The sequence below is a fragment of the Carcharodon carcharias genome, chromosome 20, assembly GCF_017639515.1.
Source record: "Carcharodon carcharias isolate sCarCar2 chromosome 20, sCarCar2.pri, whole genome shotgun sequence".
Classification (NCBI taxonomy): Eukaryota; Metazoa; Chordata; class Chondrichthyes; order Lamniformes; family Lamnidae; genus Carcharodon; species Carcharodon carcharias.
This window is the reverse complement of record NC_054486.1, coordinates 12,441,487-12,460,465: the sequence shown is the minus strand read 5'-3', so window position 1 is coordinate 12,460,465 and position 18,979 is coordinate 12,441,487. Positions and strand designations below refer to the sequence as shown.

The window sequence follows — 18,979 nt, the reverse complement described above, 5'->3', positions numbered from 1 at the left end:
AGGAGTCACTGCATAGTGATTAGGACTGGGAACTCTATCTCTCCCACGTCTTCACACATTAGAGGCCAATTGTAATGCTATTACTGACCCAGCTGAAATCAGGTATCTCAATCGTTTTTTAAACAAAACTATGTACTTTTTAAGCCACCCGATTTCAAATTGTGCACTGGCAGCTAAATAAAGAACCTGATTGTGGGTTTACATTGAGACTTCACACTACAACCAGCGCACAGTATTTATGTAAGTAGATCATCGTAACAACTTTGTTTTGCAGCTGTGGCAACATTGTGTTGATCACTTGGTAAAATTTCCTTAAACTGCCCTGTCCTTCAAGAAACAATTCCCAAAAATTGCTGCAAGCGTGTCCTGAGTGTTTGGCACATCAAAACTTGGAGGGAGATTCTGTTTTCAATTGTTCAGTGAGTTTGTGATAACATTCAATGGGAAAATTCATTAATATTTTAATTTGATTTCTTAAAGTCTATTAAATTCAGATCTGTAGCTGTAGATTTTCTGCTATGATCAAGACCATTCTTCTGAATGTATATGGTGTAATACAGCTAAGGATTTGATTTTAACATTTCACTGTTGTGGTGAGAAATTGGGAAACCAAGTCTAAATTGCAGACAGCTGGAGTGTGCAAAATTGACAGAATTGAAAACTCAGTTTGCACAATGGCAGCGATCAATCAGTCCAGCACAGGACAACCTATCTTCATTTTTGCCCCTCTGATTGTTTGGGAATGGAGAAGTGTTTTATGGCCTATAGTACATTTTATATTTTTTATTTCACCATTATACAGCTGTTTGTGTGTTGTTACAAAGCTATTTCCAATTGTTTACGTAGTTTATAATTACTTGGATAGATAGATTGTTCCTATAGCTTCAGCTCTTGACTTATTACTAAACTTTGTGTTTGAGAGTTTTGATGCTGGTAGAATGTTGAAACGTTGGCACTTTCTTAGCCTGGCACTGAAACAAAGTGATACACCTCTGGTCCAGATCAGCATTGATCATTATTAGGATTCTTGAAAATTCCACAAACAATGGATGATTGAAAACATTGCAAATGTAAATTAGAAAATTTAACCTCCCTTAATGGTAATTAAATTAGATTCTCAAAATTCTGATTTCAAAGCTGCGTGCACTCACCATTTCATTAGTGATTTTTAATTATGCAGAAGTACAGGCATTTTCCTGTTTCATGTTTTGAAAATTTAGAGCTTGAAATTTCTTGATGGACACTTGCTTCAGTGTATAATTTTAACATCAGAGGCCATTTATTGGTCCTTTTCGAAGGAGAATAAACTATTATGGAGGGAACAAAAAATTTAATTTAAAATTTATGGCAACTGTTGCCTTTGTGCTTAAAGCATGTCTTCTGCTTCATAATACTATTGCACATACAAATAAGTTCGGTGGTTTTATGTAATTTCCTTATTTTCAGGCAATGCATCTTAAATGGTTTATTAGCCTATAGTGCAAAACATCTTTGCCATGGAAGAATCTTCGTCTAGCCTGGCCACTGTGATGAAGGCTGCGAACATACATCCATTTGGGAGAGAGGAAGATGACTCACTGGAGAGGCTGTTTATGTTCTTTTGTGAGCATTTGCGGCAGGGACACTGGGCCTTGGCACAAGCCTGTATGCCCCAGTTAAGGCAATGGCAAAGTGGTGGTGCAGAACAAGTGAAGGAAATCCTTCAGGCAATCGTCGTCTGTCCATACAAGCTAAGGTGAGTAATCTGGAAGAGCTCACAGAAGCATAGAAGTTTGCAACAGCGAAGGTCACACAGTTTATTGTGTCTGTGCAGAATTTTAGCTAGAACAACCCTAAACTGATCCCACTGTCTGATCTCTTCTCGTAAGCTTGTATTTTTCTCTGCTGTAAATCTTTATCCATTTTCCCCTAAAATACTTTGAATTTTACAGCACAGGCCAGTTACCCAAACAGTCCACGCAATGCACTACCCTCCTCTCACCTTACTTCATCTCGCCCCATCAATATATCCTTCTGTTCCTTCCTTCCTCATCTACTTAACTAATTTCCTCTTAAATGCATCTGTGCTTTTTGCTTGAACAATTTTACTTGGTAGCAAGTTCCACATTCTCATCACTCGTTCAAGAGAGATAAAGATTTTTCCTCAACCATGCCCTGTGACATTCTGAACTTTAACAACGTTCTGTGTAGGGACATTTCTCTTAAGCTTTCCCCTGGCTCTTGGTTGTAATCTTAAATTGATAATGCTGATCACTGACTCCCCAAGCAGAATTTTAAACACTTTTCTTCATAGTCTCTCTCAAGTCCCTCTTCATTAACTTAGTTTCTCATCTTTGGTATCATTCTGGGAATCTACACTGTATGCATTCTATGGCCTTAATGTACTACCTGTAATGGAATTCCCAAAACTGCACACAGTCCTCCAATAGCGGTCTAATCAATGCCCTGTATGAATTAATTATTCTTTATTCTTGCACTTTATGGCTCTACTTATAAAACGTAGAGCTCTGCTGGCCTATTTTTTTTGGCTTCATGTAATTGGACTTTCAGTTTCAAGAATTTTATTTTTGAACCCTATGGTCTCTGCTTATCCATATCCAATGTCTTTCCATTAGGTGTATACATCTTGCTTGAACAAAATACTGCAGATGTAAGAAATCTAAAACAGAAATAAAAGCAGCAAAAGAGCTCAGCGGGTCAGGCAGCATTGACGCAAAGAACAGACAAATTGATGTTTCGGGTATGTGCCATACCCAAAATGTCAACCACCATTCCTGGTTTTGTGCTCCTTCTAAATTCACTGAACCGTGATTAGGATTCTGGTTGATGTTTTTCCTCCCAAATCCAGGGGTGCTGGGGCCCATTTGATTGGCTAATTCAGCCCAGCCTCGGGTTCTTCCTGGTCTATAGGGATAAATTTACAGACCCATAACTAGAGATTTTTTAAAAAAATGCCTTTTTATGAGCTGCTGTATATTTTTTGGTTTCTCCCCTCTTCAAATACACTGTAACTCCTTCCATCCGGAATGCTTGGGACCAAGTCTATACCCGTTGGAGTTTAACAAAATGAGAGGTGATCTTATTTAAACGTATAAGACCCTGAGGGGACTTGACAGGGCAGATAGCAGGAGGATGTTTCCACTTGAGGGGGAGACTGGAATTAGGGGACACAGTTTAAGAATGAGGTTTCCCTTTTAAAACAGAGATGAGGAGAAATGTGACATGTCAGAGGGTTAGTCTGTGGAATTTTCTGTCCCAGAGAGCAGTGGATGCTGGGTCATTGAATTTATTCACGGCAGAATTAGACAGATTTTTGATAGACAGGGGAGTCAATGATTACGTGGGAGAAAAGTGGAGTTGAGACTACAACCAGATCAGCCATGATCCTGTTGAATAATGGAGCAGGCTCAAAGGGCCGAAGAGCCTACTCCTACTCCTAAGTCCTATGTCCTAAGTCATTTCTGGAATCTGGAATTTTCCGGATTACCGAATGACATTAGAATGCCTAATTGCAAGTGTGTGAACTGGAAAACACAATAGATATAAATATTTGCCTGAAGCATAAAGCATTATAAAGCAGTAATAAAAATTGTTTTCCTTATCCAAATAATATTTCTTCTATGTTTGCACTGCTGAAATACTGGACTAAAAAGCTGCTGTGAGTTGCTTGGGCCTGCTCAAAAAAATTTAGAACAGTTGGTGTTTCTGTACAGTAGATTTCCAGACTGGAGAGGTTACAGTTTATTTCAAAACTGATCCGAAGAAAATGTTTCAACTGTGGCAGACCCTATAGTTCAAAAATTTTAAGCGCATTTAATTTTCCATTGACTTTTAAAATGTTGATTTCTGACTGCTTTGTTGTGTGCAGGTGGGAGTCGGTTTCTAGTCCTCACCGACTTGCCTGGCTGTGGTTACTGGAGTTGGAACTTTGGTGGTCACATGATCAGGTAAATGGGCACATCATGCATTCAGTGATTCTGTGGATAACGTCAATTAAGCTTAAAATTCATTTCCAGGTGTATTATTCTTTGATTCTGAAATAGCCATTATTTTTTGCACCAGATATTGCTTCCACCATTTGTCAAGAGTGAGATTGAATTCTTTTTGCTCCTGGAGCAGCTGCAGCCACAGATCTCGCAAGATGTCATAAAGGTGATGCGTATATATTTTACTTAAATAATTTCAGTGACTTTTTTAAAAAAACTGAGCTGTTACTTGAGACAGCCATTCACTAATACTGAAATTTGTGGCTAATTTAATGCTGTATTATGTTGCTGCGCAGTTTTTAAATCAAGTGGCAGTGACGTTCCCCAGAATATTTGATGTATTGACGTGTTGAACTTTCATTAATATTCCTGGGTTCATGTATGATTTGGTCAGTTTTGGCAGAACTGGATACTATGTGGTGCTAATGATCCATTTTATTCCCTGTACAGGAGCTCCATGATATGTTTTTAAACTGTCATAATCCTGATCTGTTGATTGAGAAGCAAGAGGACCTCAGTGCCTATAAACTAAGTCCTGAGGCATTTTCTTCTTTGTGGGACCTTGTGCCCAGCAGCCCTCAGCTTGTTCAGGCTGTGGTTGCTTATTTGCTGGTCGAAAATGGCAACAATTCTGCTGTGGAATACAACCACAGGCTACAGAAACTAATGGTTGACTTTTTGCGGGATGGTCTATGTTCGCTGAAGGAGGCTCGCCAGGGAAAGGCCAAGACAGGATCTGCCATGGATATGGACGAGTGGACCAAAAACCATATCTACTCCGTTGTTTCTGTGCTTACTTTTGATATGGAAAGGCAGGCCTGTGAAATCCGACAGTTGTGTGAGGAACTGTATGATGCTTGCTGTGCCACAGAATACGGACTGAGTGAGGAGCGCTTACTTGGCTTTATGCTTAGAAAATCGAACCAGACTCTGATCAGTTTGTACAGCACTGTATCCATCCAGAAAAATAAAGAGAAGCTGGTAGCACAGATCTCACCTGAAAGAGGTAATCAGTAGCTTGTCCTTCCTTCAGATGTTCCACCCCCCCCCCACCCCCCCCCCTTGCAGTAACAGATAGAATTATATTTTGGTTTCCTTTAGTCCTTGGAGCCATGGAGTCAGAGTCATTCTCAAGCTAATAATTTACAAATAATTGTATAATTCTTTAATTTTCCAGTTATTTCCACCCTGCAACCCGCCACCCACCCTTCCCCGTTTTCCTCTTTCTTCCCTGAATGCAGAAACTTGCACGGGGCATGTCCTCTTGTAGTTTGCAAAGGTGGCTATTCTTTGTGAGTGAGTTGTTAGATTGTGGAGGTATGACAATCAAGCCTGGCATCAGACTGTCTCAGCATGCACACTGTTTCAACAGCTAGCTCTTTTCAAACGTCTCTCTGGTTCAGCATCATTTTTAACACACTTGTTACCACTCAGACTAAGACTGACTAAATCATCATGGGTTAAGAATGGACCTTGGTCTATATTACTCATCACCATCCCAGGCAAAATCTTTCTCCCCTCCCCCCACTTCCCAATATAGCAGCTGCTCCACACATTGTCCCCAGTTGTTAATATCATTATCCAGCACACAGTGTGTTTCCACCATTTAATGTTTTCTTATCAGTAGAGCGGGTGGACATATTAAACTTGCTGGCCTGAGTCATTGTCACATGTAAACTCAGTCTTCCTGTTTTCTGCTTGTGATGTACCTCCAAAAGCAGAAAATGACTTTGGCAAGTTTAAAAAAAAATAGAGAATAATTTACAGTAATAGTGCAGACGTTTTTTGTGACAATGAGGACCTCCACACAGGGAAGAAAAAAATTAATTGTATCTCTTGGTTTATAAGTTAGTTGCCAGACTCCTGTCTTTATGGCCTTGGGCTATATGATAATCAGGGATTTTGGCCCTCCTGGTCCATATGTTTCACTATTGGCCAGATGTTGGGTTAGTCTGATGAACAGCATTATTTGAAATATAGTTTGATCCCAAGAGTTGAAGCATTTTAAATTATTTGTATTAGGTTAATCCAGGTCTCCAGTTCAAAAAGGTTGTTTTAACTTTCTCCTTGCCAGCCACACATCTACCAGAAGGCCTGGCTTGGCAGTGGCCATTGATCTTCTGTACCAAGTTGCTGCAGACACCTTAGATGATGCTGTCAAGCTTGTCACTGGAATGTATTTCTAAACCGCAGTGTGGTTGTGTGTGTGCTAGTTGAAATGCACTATTTGTTTCTATTTTGTTTTCTTGTTTTTTTTTCCAGTGTCTCTTGGACTATCAGAGGCTGAAAAGGTTACATTAGCATCATTCATAGACTCTGAGGACCCTCCTTCCTGGAAGGCAGCTTATTTCTACAGCACAAGTACCAGTAAGCACTTTCTGGAGCAGGTTCTGGTATGTATTGGGACTAAGGGAGCAGGAAATGTTGATTTTGATTTTTAAGTCAATAGTCAATAATGAATGTGGAATAAAATTTATCTAGAGAAATGTGCACCAAGCACATATTGTCTCCAGGTTTCATGTATTGACCTAAAGAAGCATTTTTAAACCTCTGCGTCCCATGGTGATTTATTTTTGGAACAAAAAATCCAGAATTCTGAACTTGTTGCTACATTAATAATAATTTGATGGCCACAAGCAATGTGGTAAGTGTAGCAGGCTTGATAGGAAAATGGTGACTTTGGTCCTATGGTTCCCAAGGCGCTCCACCATTGGGGTTTTCTTTGGGTCATGTCTGGGTCTGTTGCAGACCAATTGATAGAGATTCATTGCTCTGATTAGCCAGCAACTTTATTATCATTGTATTGTGCAGTCACGTACCAGCATAGGTCAAGCTAAAGAAGATGGAGCATGGCCTTTTTTGATCTAGCATTTTAATCTTCTAACACTGGTCCCAGATGTTGGATTGCTTATGGCTGTTGGGTCATTTTATGTGCGTAGATCACTTATGTGTCTCATTGTAGGCAAAGTGCAGAATGGCGTAGTCTAGTCATGACCAGAGTGGTGGTGTGCTTTGACACCGAGCAGCTCATCAGACTGAAAGTTACTCTCTTGCAGTGATATATGTACTTAACTTCTGAAACAGTGAATTCTTGTTTTTGTTTCATGTACATAGTCTGCAGCCAACTGATTTCTGTTTTTTTTGGCAGACCTTAAGTACAATTTGTCTTCCTTCAGTTTCAAAGAAGAGTCATATTGGACTTGAAAAGTTAACTCTGTTTCTGTCTCCGCAGATGCTGCTTGACCTGCTGAGTTTTTCCAGCACTTTGTTTTTATTTCCGATTTCTAGCATTCACAGTATTTTGCTTTCATTTAAGCATAATTTGTCTTTTATTAAACAGTAAAACTCCCCATCAATCTTCTGTTATCATTTCTACTGTATCATTTCCTTGCTTTAGTATGCAGGAGCTTCCTTAGATTCCTGCTGGTGTAGTTACTGGAATAGTCGTTTGGTGTACAGAACTTGAGTGTTACTGAAAAAAGTGACGTTGAAGCATTTTGTCTTGTACTCATCAGGACACTTCGCAAGAATACCAATATAAAGGGAAAGCAACGATTTATACTGTATGTGAAGAGAATGTTGATTGGCTAGCAAATGGATTCTGATTGGTAGAAGCGTTGTCATGGAGAATGCACCAATGACGGTGACTGGCAGTTAACTGCCAAGCATTGTTTGAAATTTAAACCAGACAGCGTGATCCTGATTGGTCAAGGCATTGCCCTGAGAAATGAGTCAGAAAATGGCTGTCACTTACATTGTTTAGCTGAAACAGGCACAATTTGTGAACATGTTCTTTCTGTCTACAAAGGACAGGGCCCTGTGTATTAATATATGTAGCTTCCAGTACCTGCAAATGTGCCACACTGCAAGCCTGACTGACTATCTTAAATTGGTTGTCAGTGTAATTCTTAGCACACTGAGGATTATTTAGCAAATGTTGTCCAATTGTGGCATCACACCTAATGTATTTTGAGTTTTGCAAGCACGAGCTGGCTGGGTATGGTCTGTATCTTGCAAACAGTAGCTGGGACGTGCTGTTTGATACAATCTGCCAGTCTTTGGGACATACAGCCTACATACCTAGCATTACACTAGCACTGAAATTCATATACCACATTACTCATTTGTGTGATAGGCAGAACATCTTTTTGGCTTGACAGCAGCATCCTGTTAGTGGTGAATACCACTCGTGTTGCTACTGCATAGTAGCAGTGTGAAACAGCTAGCTTCACCTGTTGCTCAAACTTTTGGGATACCTTGCCCTTCCAGGGCCAAAAGTGATGGCTTTAAGCCTATCCATGATTTTGTGTGGTAATGCAAAATGATCTGATCAGGTTGTCATTATCCTGCCTTTGATGCCCTATTTCAGCATCAAGCTTGCATGGTGAGCAAATGGCTTGAGCCCTTTTGCAAGGTTGCCGATAAGACCAAACTTCTCACTTTGACATGTCTCTTTTTCAATTACTATAATATTCAGTCAATTATAGTATATAATGAGTAAGTAATCTGTTGCTGATCATTTCTTGTGTTTGAAGTTGTAACTTAAATTACCTTATGTGATTCTAGTGCATTAATGGCATTAAAACACATGGACAGTTGATGTGATTGTCATTGGCTGTTGTGAGATGAGAGTGACTGCCCTTGACATTTGACCCAGTGTGGCATCAAGGTGCCCAAGCAAAACTGCAGTCAGTGAGAATTATGATGAAAACTCTCCACTAGTTGGAGTCAGACCTAGCACAAAGAAAGATGGTTGTGTTGTTGGAGGTCAGTCATTTCAGTCCTGGGACATCTCTGCAGGCGTTTCTGAGATTGGTGTCCTAGGCCAACCATCTTCAGCTGTTTCATCAATGACCTTCCTCCATCAGATATAGAAGCAGTCCATGCTCACATGCAGCAAAACCTGGACAATATCCAGGCTTGTGCTGATAAGTGGCAAGTAATATTCGCGCCGCACAAATGCCCCACAATGACTGCCTCCAACAAGAGAGAATCTAACCATCATCCCTTGACATTCAATGGCCTTACCATTGCTGAATCCCCCACTATCAACATCCAGGGGGTTACCATTGACCAGAAACTGAACTGGATTAGCCATATAAATACTGTGGCTACAGGACCAGGTCAGAGACAAGGAATCCTACACTGAGTAACTCACCTCCTGACTCCCAAAGCTTGTCCACCATCTACAAGGCAGAAGTCAGGAAGGTGATGGAATACTCTCCACTTGCCTGACTGAGTACAGCTCCATCAACATCCAAGAAGCTTGACACCATCCAGGACAATGCAGCCCGCTTGATAGGCACCTCATCCACCTCCTTCGACATTCACTCCCTCCACCACCAACAAACAGTGGCAGCATTGTGTATACTCTACAAGATGCACTGCAGCAACTCCTTTGAGATTCCTTCGACAGCACCTTCCAAACCCATGACCTCTATCACCTAGAAGGGCAAGGGTAGCAGATGCATGGGAACGTCATCACCTGGAAGTTCCCCACCAAGTCTTGGCTTGGAACTATATCATCATTTCTTCACTGTCGCTGGGTCAAAAACTTGGAACTGCCTTCCTAACAGCACCCTGGGCGTCACTACAGCACATGGGCTGCATTGGTTCAAGAAGGCAGCTCACCACCGCCATCTCGAGGGCAATTAGGGATGGGCAATAAATGCTGGCTTAGCCAGTGACTTCTCGTGTGGGGGAAAAAAACGTCAAACATTGACCCAGAACTGAGTGCACCAATCCAGATAAAATTGAAGTTGCATATAAAATAAGAAAGTAACTTGTGATTGACTTACCTGAATTAAATTAGAGTGGTCTTATGACTTATTTACTACTTTTTTACTAATCCTTTACTTTAATGTTCACACTGCTGTACTTGACCTGAGAGTGCTTAATACTGGTAGTAAGTGCTTGACGAGGATGTGTCATTTTCATTACCTCCCATTAGGGGTATGATACTCCTTTTGTAAGCACTGTCTGCATCACTAATCTAATTTTGACAATGGTGCAATACCAGCATCATCATCTCACCTCCCCCCCACCCCCAGCCTCAAAATATCTAGCCGAGAGACCTAGAGCAGTGTGAGCCTTAATAGGAGGATCGCTTGGAAAGCAGCCTTCTTAGCATTCCAATTGAACTTTTTTGATTTAACATTGGCTGTTAAGTTGAAATGAGAGGTTGATTTGTGATCATATGGTGAATGTATCCTGCTCATTTTTCTCTTTTTTTAACTTTGGTAGATAACTGCCCTGCACTTAATAAAGCGGGAGGATTACAGCATTTTAAACAAATTGATGAAGAAGACGTTTAAACCCCTTTCACAGCTCGCAGTGTTGCTGGGCTGGACTTATTGCCAAAGTCTGGAATCGACTCAGGCTCTGTTACGCACGCTCCATCAAAGCAAGGTATAAATGATGTTGATAAGTAGCAAATTACTTTAGTTTCACAGCCACTGTGAAACCATGGTTATCCATTAAGGATGATAGCATAAATGGTTCAAATAGATTGCCATGTGAAGTAAACATGGTCACCTATACATACCTAGTTTCACTTTGACTTAATAGCAAAGATAATAAAATTAGATCCATATAAATGGCCTAACAATGCTAAATTCTCAGCAGGTTTTACTTTCTTGAACCAAATTCATTTCTGTATGGCAACATGTCTGATCTATTAAGTTACACACCTGAGTTCCAGTTCATTTATTTATTGACTTCGACTGTCAGATGAGGCTACTTGGAAGTCTGAAAATCGTGGGAATATAGGACATAGGAACAGGCCATTCGACCTTCAAGTCTGCCATTTGATAAGATCATGGCTGATCTGGTTGCGGTCTCACTCCACTTTCCTGTCTGCGCCTCATATGAATACTTCTGCATTTTATGATATAGTGACATTGTTTTTCTAACATTTTGGTGAATGTTCATACCAGTAGAGAAAAGTTAGAATTCAAACCATGGAGAAGGGATTAGGTGGGTGCAGTAGATTTGACATCTCAAGGACCTAAGTGCACTAGCTTGGCTCTAAAGGTGAAATGAATTTGGGCTGCCTTAGTGATTATAGACTTGTAGATTAATTCGGTGCTAATAACCCACAATGCTCCGCAATGACGGGTCAGAGAGAGTGCTTTGCTGGAGTTGATCTGATGCACATCGGGCAGAGATTAAGAAGCTTTTGGTTCAGTAGTAGAGCTACCATCCCTGATTCAGAAGGTTTTGAGTTCAACCTCACTCCAGGAACCTGAATGGCTGATACCCTAGTGCAGGACTGAGGGAGTGCTGCACTGTTTGAGGTGCCATCTTTTGGCTGACATGATAAAACCAATGCTCTTTGCTTTCGGATGGATGCAAATGATCCCAGTGGCACTCTGAAGAGGAGACGGAATTCTCCCAGCATCCTGGCTAATATTTTTCTCTTGATCAGTATCACTAAAGAGCCCCGATTATTTGATTATTTGTTGCATTGCAGCTTGTGGGACTTTGCTGTGTGTAAGTTAGGTGCCGTGTTTTCTTGTACTACAACAGTGACTATACTTCATTGGCTGTAATGTGCTCAGGATGATCTGAGGCCATGAAAGGTGTCATTTAAACACTAGTTCATTCTTTTTTTACTTCTACGTCTAGCTGTGCTGGATCTCATCAAGTTCTTTGAGCTGATTTTGCGAACTAGGAAGTCTAGGAACCACCTTCATTTCAATGAAAGTTTGAGCAAAAAAAAATTACAAATTCCATCCCCCAAAGTTGTAACCATTCTGTGGTTTAATCTATCAAAATGTTGCAACCTTATCTTTCTTATTGATTTGCTAACAAGATGCAGTATAGGACTGCTTTGTAAATAAGTAGCACTGTTCATGTCTCTTTTGGTGTTCCTCCCTTAGGAGCTATGTTGTGATGCTGTACTCCAAGAGTTCTGTGGTGGGTTGTCTTCTCAAATCGAGGTTCTTGAGTGGTGTTTGAAAAGGAACAGGTAATCATATTGATATAATTATTTTCCCGTCTTGTTTCTCTCCATTACCGTCTGTTGCTATCTCCAGTTTGCATCATTGAAATAATTTTTGCCCTATTACAGAGAAATTAAAACTAATAAATATTTACCGATAAATCCTCTTGGTCCTATGTTTGATTCATAGTCTATATTGAGTTGGCAAGAACAGTTTTTGGTTTAGGTGCCTCAGGGCTAAATATTGTAGTGTGGGAAGGGGTAATTGATTAGGATTGCTGCTCATCCTCTACTGAAAAATGCAGCTGATAGGAAGTTTGGGTATGGGTTGGATTTTCTTTTGGTGGGGTCCATGCGAAGGATGCCTGGCCCCATCGTTAAAAGATATTTCCTAGGCTCTTTTTGCCCCCCTGTCCAACCTACCTTAGAATTGGAATTGCAGTTCTGTGTACGTTGTATGTTCCTGATTTTCATACTTTAATGATTTTCATACCTGCCTTAGAGGCTCACCTGGCCAGGGCTCGTCAAGGGCCCCAAATGGCAGTAGCGGAAGCTTTGCGTGGGGACAAGGTGGGTAAACAACAGGCTTGCATTTATATAGTATCTTTCATGACCACCATACATCTCAATGTGTTTTAAAGCCAATGAAGTACCATAGTCACTCTTGTTATGTAGGAAATGCAGCAGCCAATTTGCACACTGCAAACTCCTACAAAACAGAAGTGATTAAGACAAGATAATGTTTTTTTTTTTCAGTGACATTGATTGAAAGATAAATATTGGCCAGGACACCAGGGAAAACTCCCCTGCTCTTCGAAATAGTGCAGTGGGATTTTTAAAATTCACCTGAGGGGGCAGAAGGGGCTTGCTTCCATTTTATGTCTCATCTGAAATATGGCACCTCTGACAATACCACTGGAGTGTCAGCTTTGATTTTGTGCTCCAGTAGTTGAGTGGGACTTGAACCTTTGTGACTCATGCGAGAGCACTATCAACAGAGCCATGGCTCACACCTAACTGCAACAATCCAATTTTAGGGTTCATGTGGCTTAGTTAAAATCAGTCCTCTTGTTTACATTCATAACAAACCAAGATATGTGTTCTGATTCTTGTTCCTGTTCTTTTTAAAAATTAATTTTCCTTAGAAACAGCATTCCTGAGAAGGATTTTGTTCGGCATTTGCACAGTCTGGACTGCCATTCTGCTTTGTATAGTCTGCATCACTTTACCGACCTGCCTGCACTGAAAGTGGAAGATGTCATTGACCTCCTTCAGAAGCAACCTGCTAATGGCAAGGATGATGACAATTGTTAGTTTCCTTAGTTACTTTGAGCTGTTATGAGGCATTTATTTCTGTGACATTACCCAGAATATTACGTGGTGTGCAAATCTGAAATTAGGGGGTTGAAGTGAGAGAGATTTCAGAAGATAATACTCAGTTGCAGTATATTTTGCATGAACTGGATGGAATATAACTCTATTTTTGGAAAACTGAATTGAATCCAGTATTCAGTGGATGTTAATTTCTTACCTTAACACGATATGATCAGCAATTTTATTCGACTTGAGTCTTCGTGTTTTAAGCATTCTCATTTGGTCAGGAGTAATGCAAAGTCTTGTTACGTTGATCACTAGGGGATGTACAAGAGTGACTGCATAAAACTGCCTTCTCCTAACAGATCTTAAAATCGGGAACTTTGGAATTGGAGGGCACAAGTTTCAATCTATCAGTTAATTTGTTGGTACCTTGGGGCACCAGTACAGAGCTCAAAGTTGACATATACAATCTATATAACTGGTGTGGCTGCGGAACTTTACACCAGATCAGTTGAAGTTTGTTCTCCTTGGGAACCTGTTGTATAGAAACAAGACATTAGTTTTTTCTAGAGAAAGTGCAGCAGGAATTTTGATTTGATCATTATTATTTATTCAGTATGACTTAATTGTCAAAATTTCATTAAATGCAAAATGTAGAGAAAATTTCTGTTTCCTTTGTGTTAATTGTTTTTGTTCTGTAGGTGCAAGATCTCTGAGCATGATTCAGAGGCGAAATGTGACGTTGTACCAAGCGTTGTGTGCCATCAAGTATGCCATATATGCACTCTGTATAAATGCACATCAGCGATCTTTGTGTAAGAACTGTCCATATTGGTTATTGGATGCAGCTGTTAAAGATGTTTCACTTGAAAATGATCAACTATGTAGTCAAGGTAAACAAAGCTCTGTACTTCAGTGAGCAATTAAATAGCCTTTATTATAACTTTTCCATCTAAAGTTCATGTAGTTTTTTTTTAGAAAAAGGTCTGGGTGTATTTAAATGATTACATTTATTTTAATTTTTCTGAATGTAGGATTAGTTTATTTTTCAAACAACATCCCTATTAAACAAAGCAATCTTTTAGGCTGAGTTGATGTTGCAACTGAGTTTGGGTCTTGTTGAGACACAACACACATTGGTGGCTCTATTAGAAAGAACTGCCAATCTGTTGGTGTGTGAGTGGGTGTTGCTCCATCTACACCTTTTTTTGGGTAGTTATTCTATTCAAAATATTTTAATACTGAAGTTCAAGTATAATTATCTTCCAATTCAATGACATGTATTCCAAAAAATACATTTCAATAGATTTGAAACTAGTTGAATTCCCTATTTTTTTTTGAATGATGGAGTTTTATTTTACATTCTAACCACTTTTATATATGAGTAGAATTACATTTTTTAAAAGTTGGAAGAATTACTCATGAGACAACAGAAACATTCAGCGGCCACACTTCCACTACCCCCTCCACCACCCAGCCGTCTGTTTTCTTCTCTTGAAGTTCTGACTTGTGGTGGAATCTGGTTTGTCAGCACCAGCAACCACTTGATACCTTAACCAAGAGGCCACTCTTGAATGAGACTAGACTGTGAGGTCACTGGGAAACAAGCAGGAAACTAGGTTGATTTTTATTTTTCCCTTTCTTACCTGTGTTACTCTTTGTAGCTAAAGGGGCTGTGGCCCGTTGTATCACTCATGCTGCAACCCATGCTGAGATTAGCTAACACAGCAGGGATCAAGCTTCAAATGTGGGACCACCTTCTATTTGTGACTGAGTTCTGCAGTAGCAACTATCTGAGCGATCAGAATACCGCTAGTTGGATTCCGTTTACATTACAAAAAGTTAACAATGTTTTACCAGCAACTGTGAGAAAAAACAGCTTTCAGAAATAACACATTAACTTTATTTACTCAAACAGGTTGTTCTCCAGTTTTCAAGTTGTATTTGTCCAGATGCCAGAAGTTTCTGCATGCGATCCCCGCGCCTTTCCGTTTAGAGGTGTTGGAGAATATATTCTCATTATTATTCTTGTCCTACAATGACCTCAATGGGAAAAAAACTGGACACGAAGGACAGTTTTGCCTTGAAGAACAGGGAGACACTGAACAAATACAGACAGGACCGGGTTTTGACAGTATTGTAGAACACTTAGAATCCACAATAGAAGTTGTGGGTAATGATGCTGTGCATTGTGAGCACTTGACCACTGGGTTGGAAGAGAAGGTTGCACAAAACAGCTCAGGAGGCCTTTATAATGGCTGCGCACAGAAGCTGAAGATGACAAACTTAATGCCCGGGTCTGCAGAAGACGATCCAACAGAACAGCTAGAATACCTGAATCTGAGGCATTTTACCATGAACACAAACCGTGGGAATGATTTTTTAGTGAATGCGGTGACGATGAACATATTTCTAGAGATGATAAAGGATCACCTGGAGGCAATGAAATGCCATATTCCTTGGACACCTGGGAATGTATCTAAAGAAGATGTGCAGCTTGTGGAATGCCTGAATTGTTCAGTTAGTGCAGACTCTTTTGGCAGCCGATTAGCCCAACTTTCCAGGTATATCTGTGAAGCCCAGTGGAGGTACAAAGTAGTAACAAGCAATAAAACGACCGGTAAGACTCTTGTAAATATTGAATATATGCAGGAAACACCCAAGATTGGTCAAGCTAAATTGTTTTTGCATTGGATTGTTCCTTGTTCTTTATCATAACAATTCTAAACCTAATGTTATGATCACTATTCCTCAAATACTTTTTCATTGAAACATGCTCCACTTGCCCCACTTCATTCCCTGAAAGTAGATCCAGCACGACGTTCTTCCTCATTGGGGTGGACACTGATCAACAAAGTTATCTGGTAAACGTTTTGAGGATTCCTTTTACACTGTTACTATCCCAATCTGTATTGGGATGCATGTGATGGCAATGATTTTAAGATAAGTAGATTAGGTATCAACTTTGGAGCAAGAAAACTCACAAATGGGCATTTGGGAGTGAAGCGGGGTGGGGTGGGCAAGGCTTGAGCCTTGAAGAGCAGGAGAGTTCCAAATTCAGTCTCTAGTATGGGCTTAAATAGCTTCTCAAGTCACAGAAGCTTTATAGCCCCTCAGTTATATAAAACCCTGGGAGGGGAAAAAAATTGGCCAGGGCAGCAACTCTTGATTGCTGTTTAGTGACCCTTGCTGTAAAGTGAGTATGTGTAGCTGTTAACTTGAAGACTAGGTTGGATTTAGCTCTTATACCTATGATTTCACAGCCTGAAAGGACATTGGCAGTCTCAGAATTCCTTTGGAACCATACTCCACCGCACATTGTGTCCTGGAAAAGGAGGAAACAATATAATCTGTCTTGTTTTTATGATATTGATAAATTACTTGTATCATGGGTTTTAATCTGGTTCCTGGAACATGTTTCACCTGGGGTGGTTTACGACGTTAAAAGTGCTGTTTAAATGCAAGTAGTTGTTGCTGCCTCACTGTCATGAATTGTGATAAGCAGTAATGGTCTTTTTTTGGTTTGCAGAAGGTGACTTGCCGTGCTTCACTAAAAAGCACCCACCTTCGTCAAAGCACTCCACACTAAAGAGGCGAAGCAGAGTACGAAGAAACAGGATGGGTAAGAAATACAATATTCTCCCTCCTCACTTTTTTCCACTTTCCTTCCTCTTGTCGAGGGTTGAATGTAATGCTGCCCCATTGATTCTACTATAAGCTGTCCTCACTGCCTCCTGGTGGCTTATGTTTGCTCATTCCTCCTTGTTGTTTTTCTAAGAAACTCTTGGTCTACCTTAGCCCCTTATACCATTGATATGGCCATTTACTATGGCTTTGTTTCTTTCTCACCACAATTTCCACTCTTTTTATTTCCTGTCTAACAGAACATCGAGCCAGTTCACACTTGACGGTGGAGAGCGTGAGTGGAGATTTAAGTACTAGCACCTCAGGTATGTTAATTATTATGCAAAAGAATTTGGTAGATTTCATCAATGAGATTTTTTATTTTGTTTGCAAGTCAGAACCCAGCAAACCCAATGCTGAAGTTTTACTGAGTTACTAGAGTTTAATTTCTGTAATAAACAACTGCAGTGCCGTGTAGAAAGGACATATACATTCATCTGACTTGGATGTAAACATCCCCTTTTTCATCCAACTAAGTTGGCAGCAAACTGTGTTAGATTTGTTGTGTAATTAATTGTTGAGGCATGTGGTTTATCATGACATCGAGATGGGGGTGTGTCCTGTGGATTTGCACTGCCAAATTATGCAATGGATTTGTTGTTTAATATGTAAATTTTTTAGCAGGGCTAAGTTGAGTATAAAATATCCTCAGAGTATCTTTTAGCAGCAGTTTTATTAAAAAAAATTGATAATATATCTTGAGTCTTGTTGTCATTGTCTCATTGATATCCTTCTATCCATGAAAGATGATGGACATGCAGCAGACAACCCATTTAGATGAGAGGGTTTCATGTGGTGCACCTCTGCTGATGGTTGTGAAGGCCAATCCTTGAGAGGGAGGTTCTGCCCCAAATGCTGCACATGAAGATGCCACATATCGTTGTGGGTTGTTGTTTTCAGCATCGGCTCTTGTTGCCAAGCTGCTGAAGCCACTGGTCATCATGGCAGTGCCAGTCCTCAGGAAGTATTATCAGCTAGTGACCCCCCAGGTGTGATAGTCGATGGTTAGGGCCTTCGTTTCACGCTTGCAAGCGCCCTTGAAATGGAGCCTTGGACGTCCAACTCTGGTTACCTCACCATACAGGAAGTCCTTGGTATGTGGGTGTATCCAAGCCAATGAAGCTGCCTCTGTTTGATGAGTGTTAGCAAACCTCTCAGGAGCTCTGCCTCAGAGGACAGTCACATTCATGATTTTGTCCTGCCAGGATATACCCATAATGCATCACAGAGAGCAAGGATGCAAATGATTGCATTTCTTTTCTTGATGGCTGTAAGTTACCTATGTTTGTTTTTATTCATTCACAGGATGTGGGCTTCGCTGGCTGGGCCAGCATTTATTGCCCATTCCTTGTTCACATGCATAGAACAAGTTGCTGAGAATAATGGCCTTATAAATCATCAGCTTGGTCCTAAGTGTCAGCTTGATATTCGTGAATCGACCAAAGGTGATAGCTGCTTTCCCTATGTGTGTATCAAGTTCGGCAAAAGGGTCAGCTTGTCTGCCATCGTGGACCTGAGGTAGCAGAATTTGCTAACCATTTCCAGTGGGATGCTGTTCAATGTGATCAGGAGCGGAGAAGCAACAATTTGTCCCATGACCATGGTTTTCTTGACACATAAAGTTCAGGGAGAACAAATTGCTGGCATGGGAGAGACTGTGCATGAGTCTTTGTAGCTGAGTTTCCATATAGGCGACTAATACAGTATCATCAATGTAGAGGACTTCTCTGTGTTTTCATCTTTGCTTTCAGTCTTGATAGATTGTAGAGCTTGCTGTCTGACCTCATGTGCAGGTAAACCCTTTCCATGTCTGCAGGGAAGGCCAAGGTCAGGAACATGAAGAAGATCATCCCACACAAAGTGGGGTTAAGAAACAGTCTTAGTTCACTCCATTCTTCACTCTGAAACCGTCAGAAGTGTAGCAATCAAACTTTACATTGAATGCATGTTGTCATGGAAAGATTGGATGAGACTGAGGAGCTTTGGTGTCAGCCAATTTTTCCCAAAACCTTGTAAAGTCCCACTCTGCTGGCTGTGTCGAATGTGATAT

General features: G+C 40.5%; 1 protein-coding gene across 4 annotated transcripts in view; it reads left to right on the top strand.

Moving 5' to 3' along the window:
• zfyve26 (zinc finger, FYVE domain containing 26) overlaps positions 1–18,979 on the top strand; it is a 77,762-nt gene that overhangs the window by 1,062 nt on the left and 57,721 nt on the right. For all 4 annotated transcript variants that reach the window (XM_041213789.1, XM_041213790.1, XM_041213791.1 and 1 more), the window contains exons 2-13: positions 1,447–1,735; positions 3,869–3,947; positions 4,063–4,152; positions 4,437–4,992; positions 6,249–6,379; positions 10,230–10,394; positions 11,867–11,955; positions 13,074–13,237; positions 13,947–14,138; positions 15,164–15,865; positions 16,775–16,867; positions 17,130–17,195. In XM_041213789.1, the coding sequence (XP_041069723.1) occupies positions 1,497–1,735; positions 3,869–3,947; positions 4,063–4,152; positions 4,437–4,992; positions 6,249–6,379; positions 10,230–10,394; positions 11,867–11,955; positions 13,074–13,237; positions 13,947–14,138; positions 15,164–15,865; positions 16,775–16,867; positions 17,130–17,195 (2,566 nt within the window). In that variant the 5' untranslated portion in view covers positions 1,447–1,496. The remainder of the gene's footprint in view (positions 1–1,446; positions 1,736–3,868; positions 3,948–4,062; positions 4,153–4,436; positions 4,993–6,248; positions 6,380–10,229; positions 10,395–11,866; positions 11,956–13,073; positions 13,238–13,946; positions 14,139–15,163; positions 15,866–16,774; positions 16,868–17,129; positions 17,196–18,979) is intronic.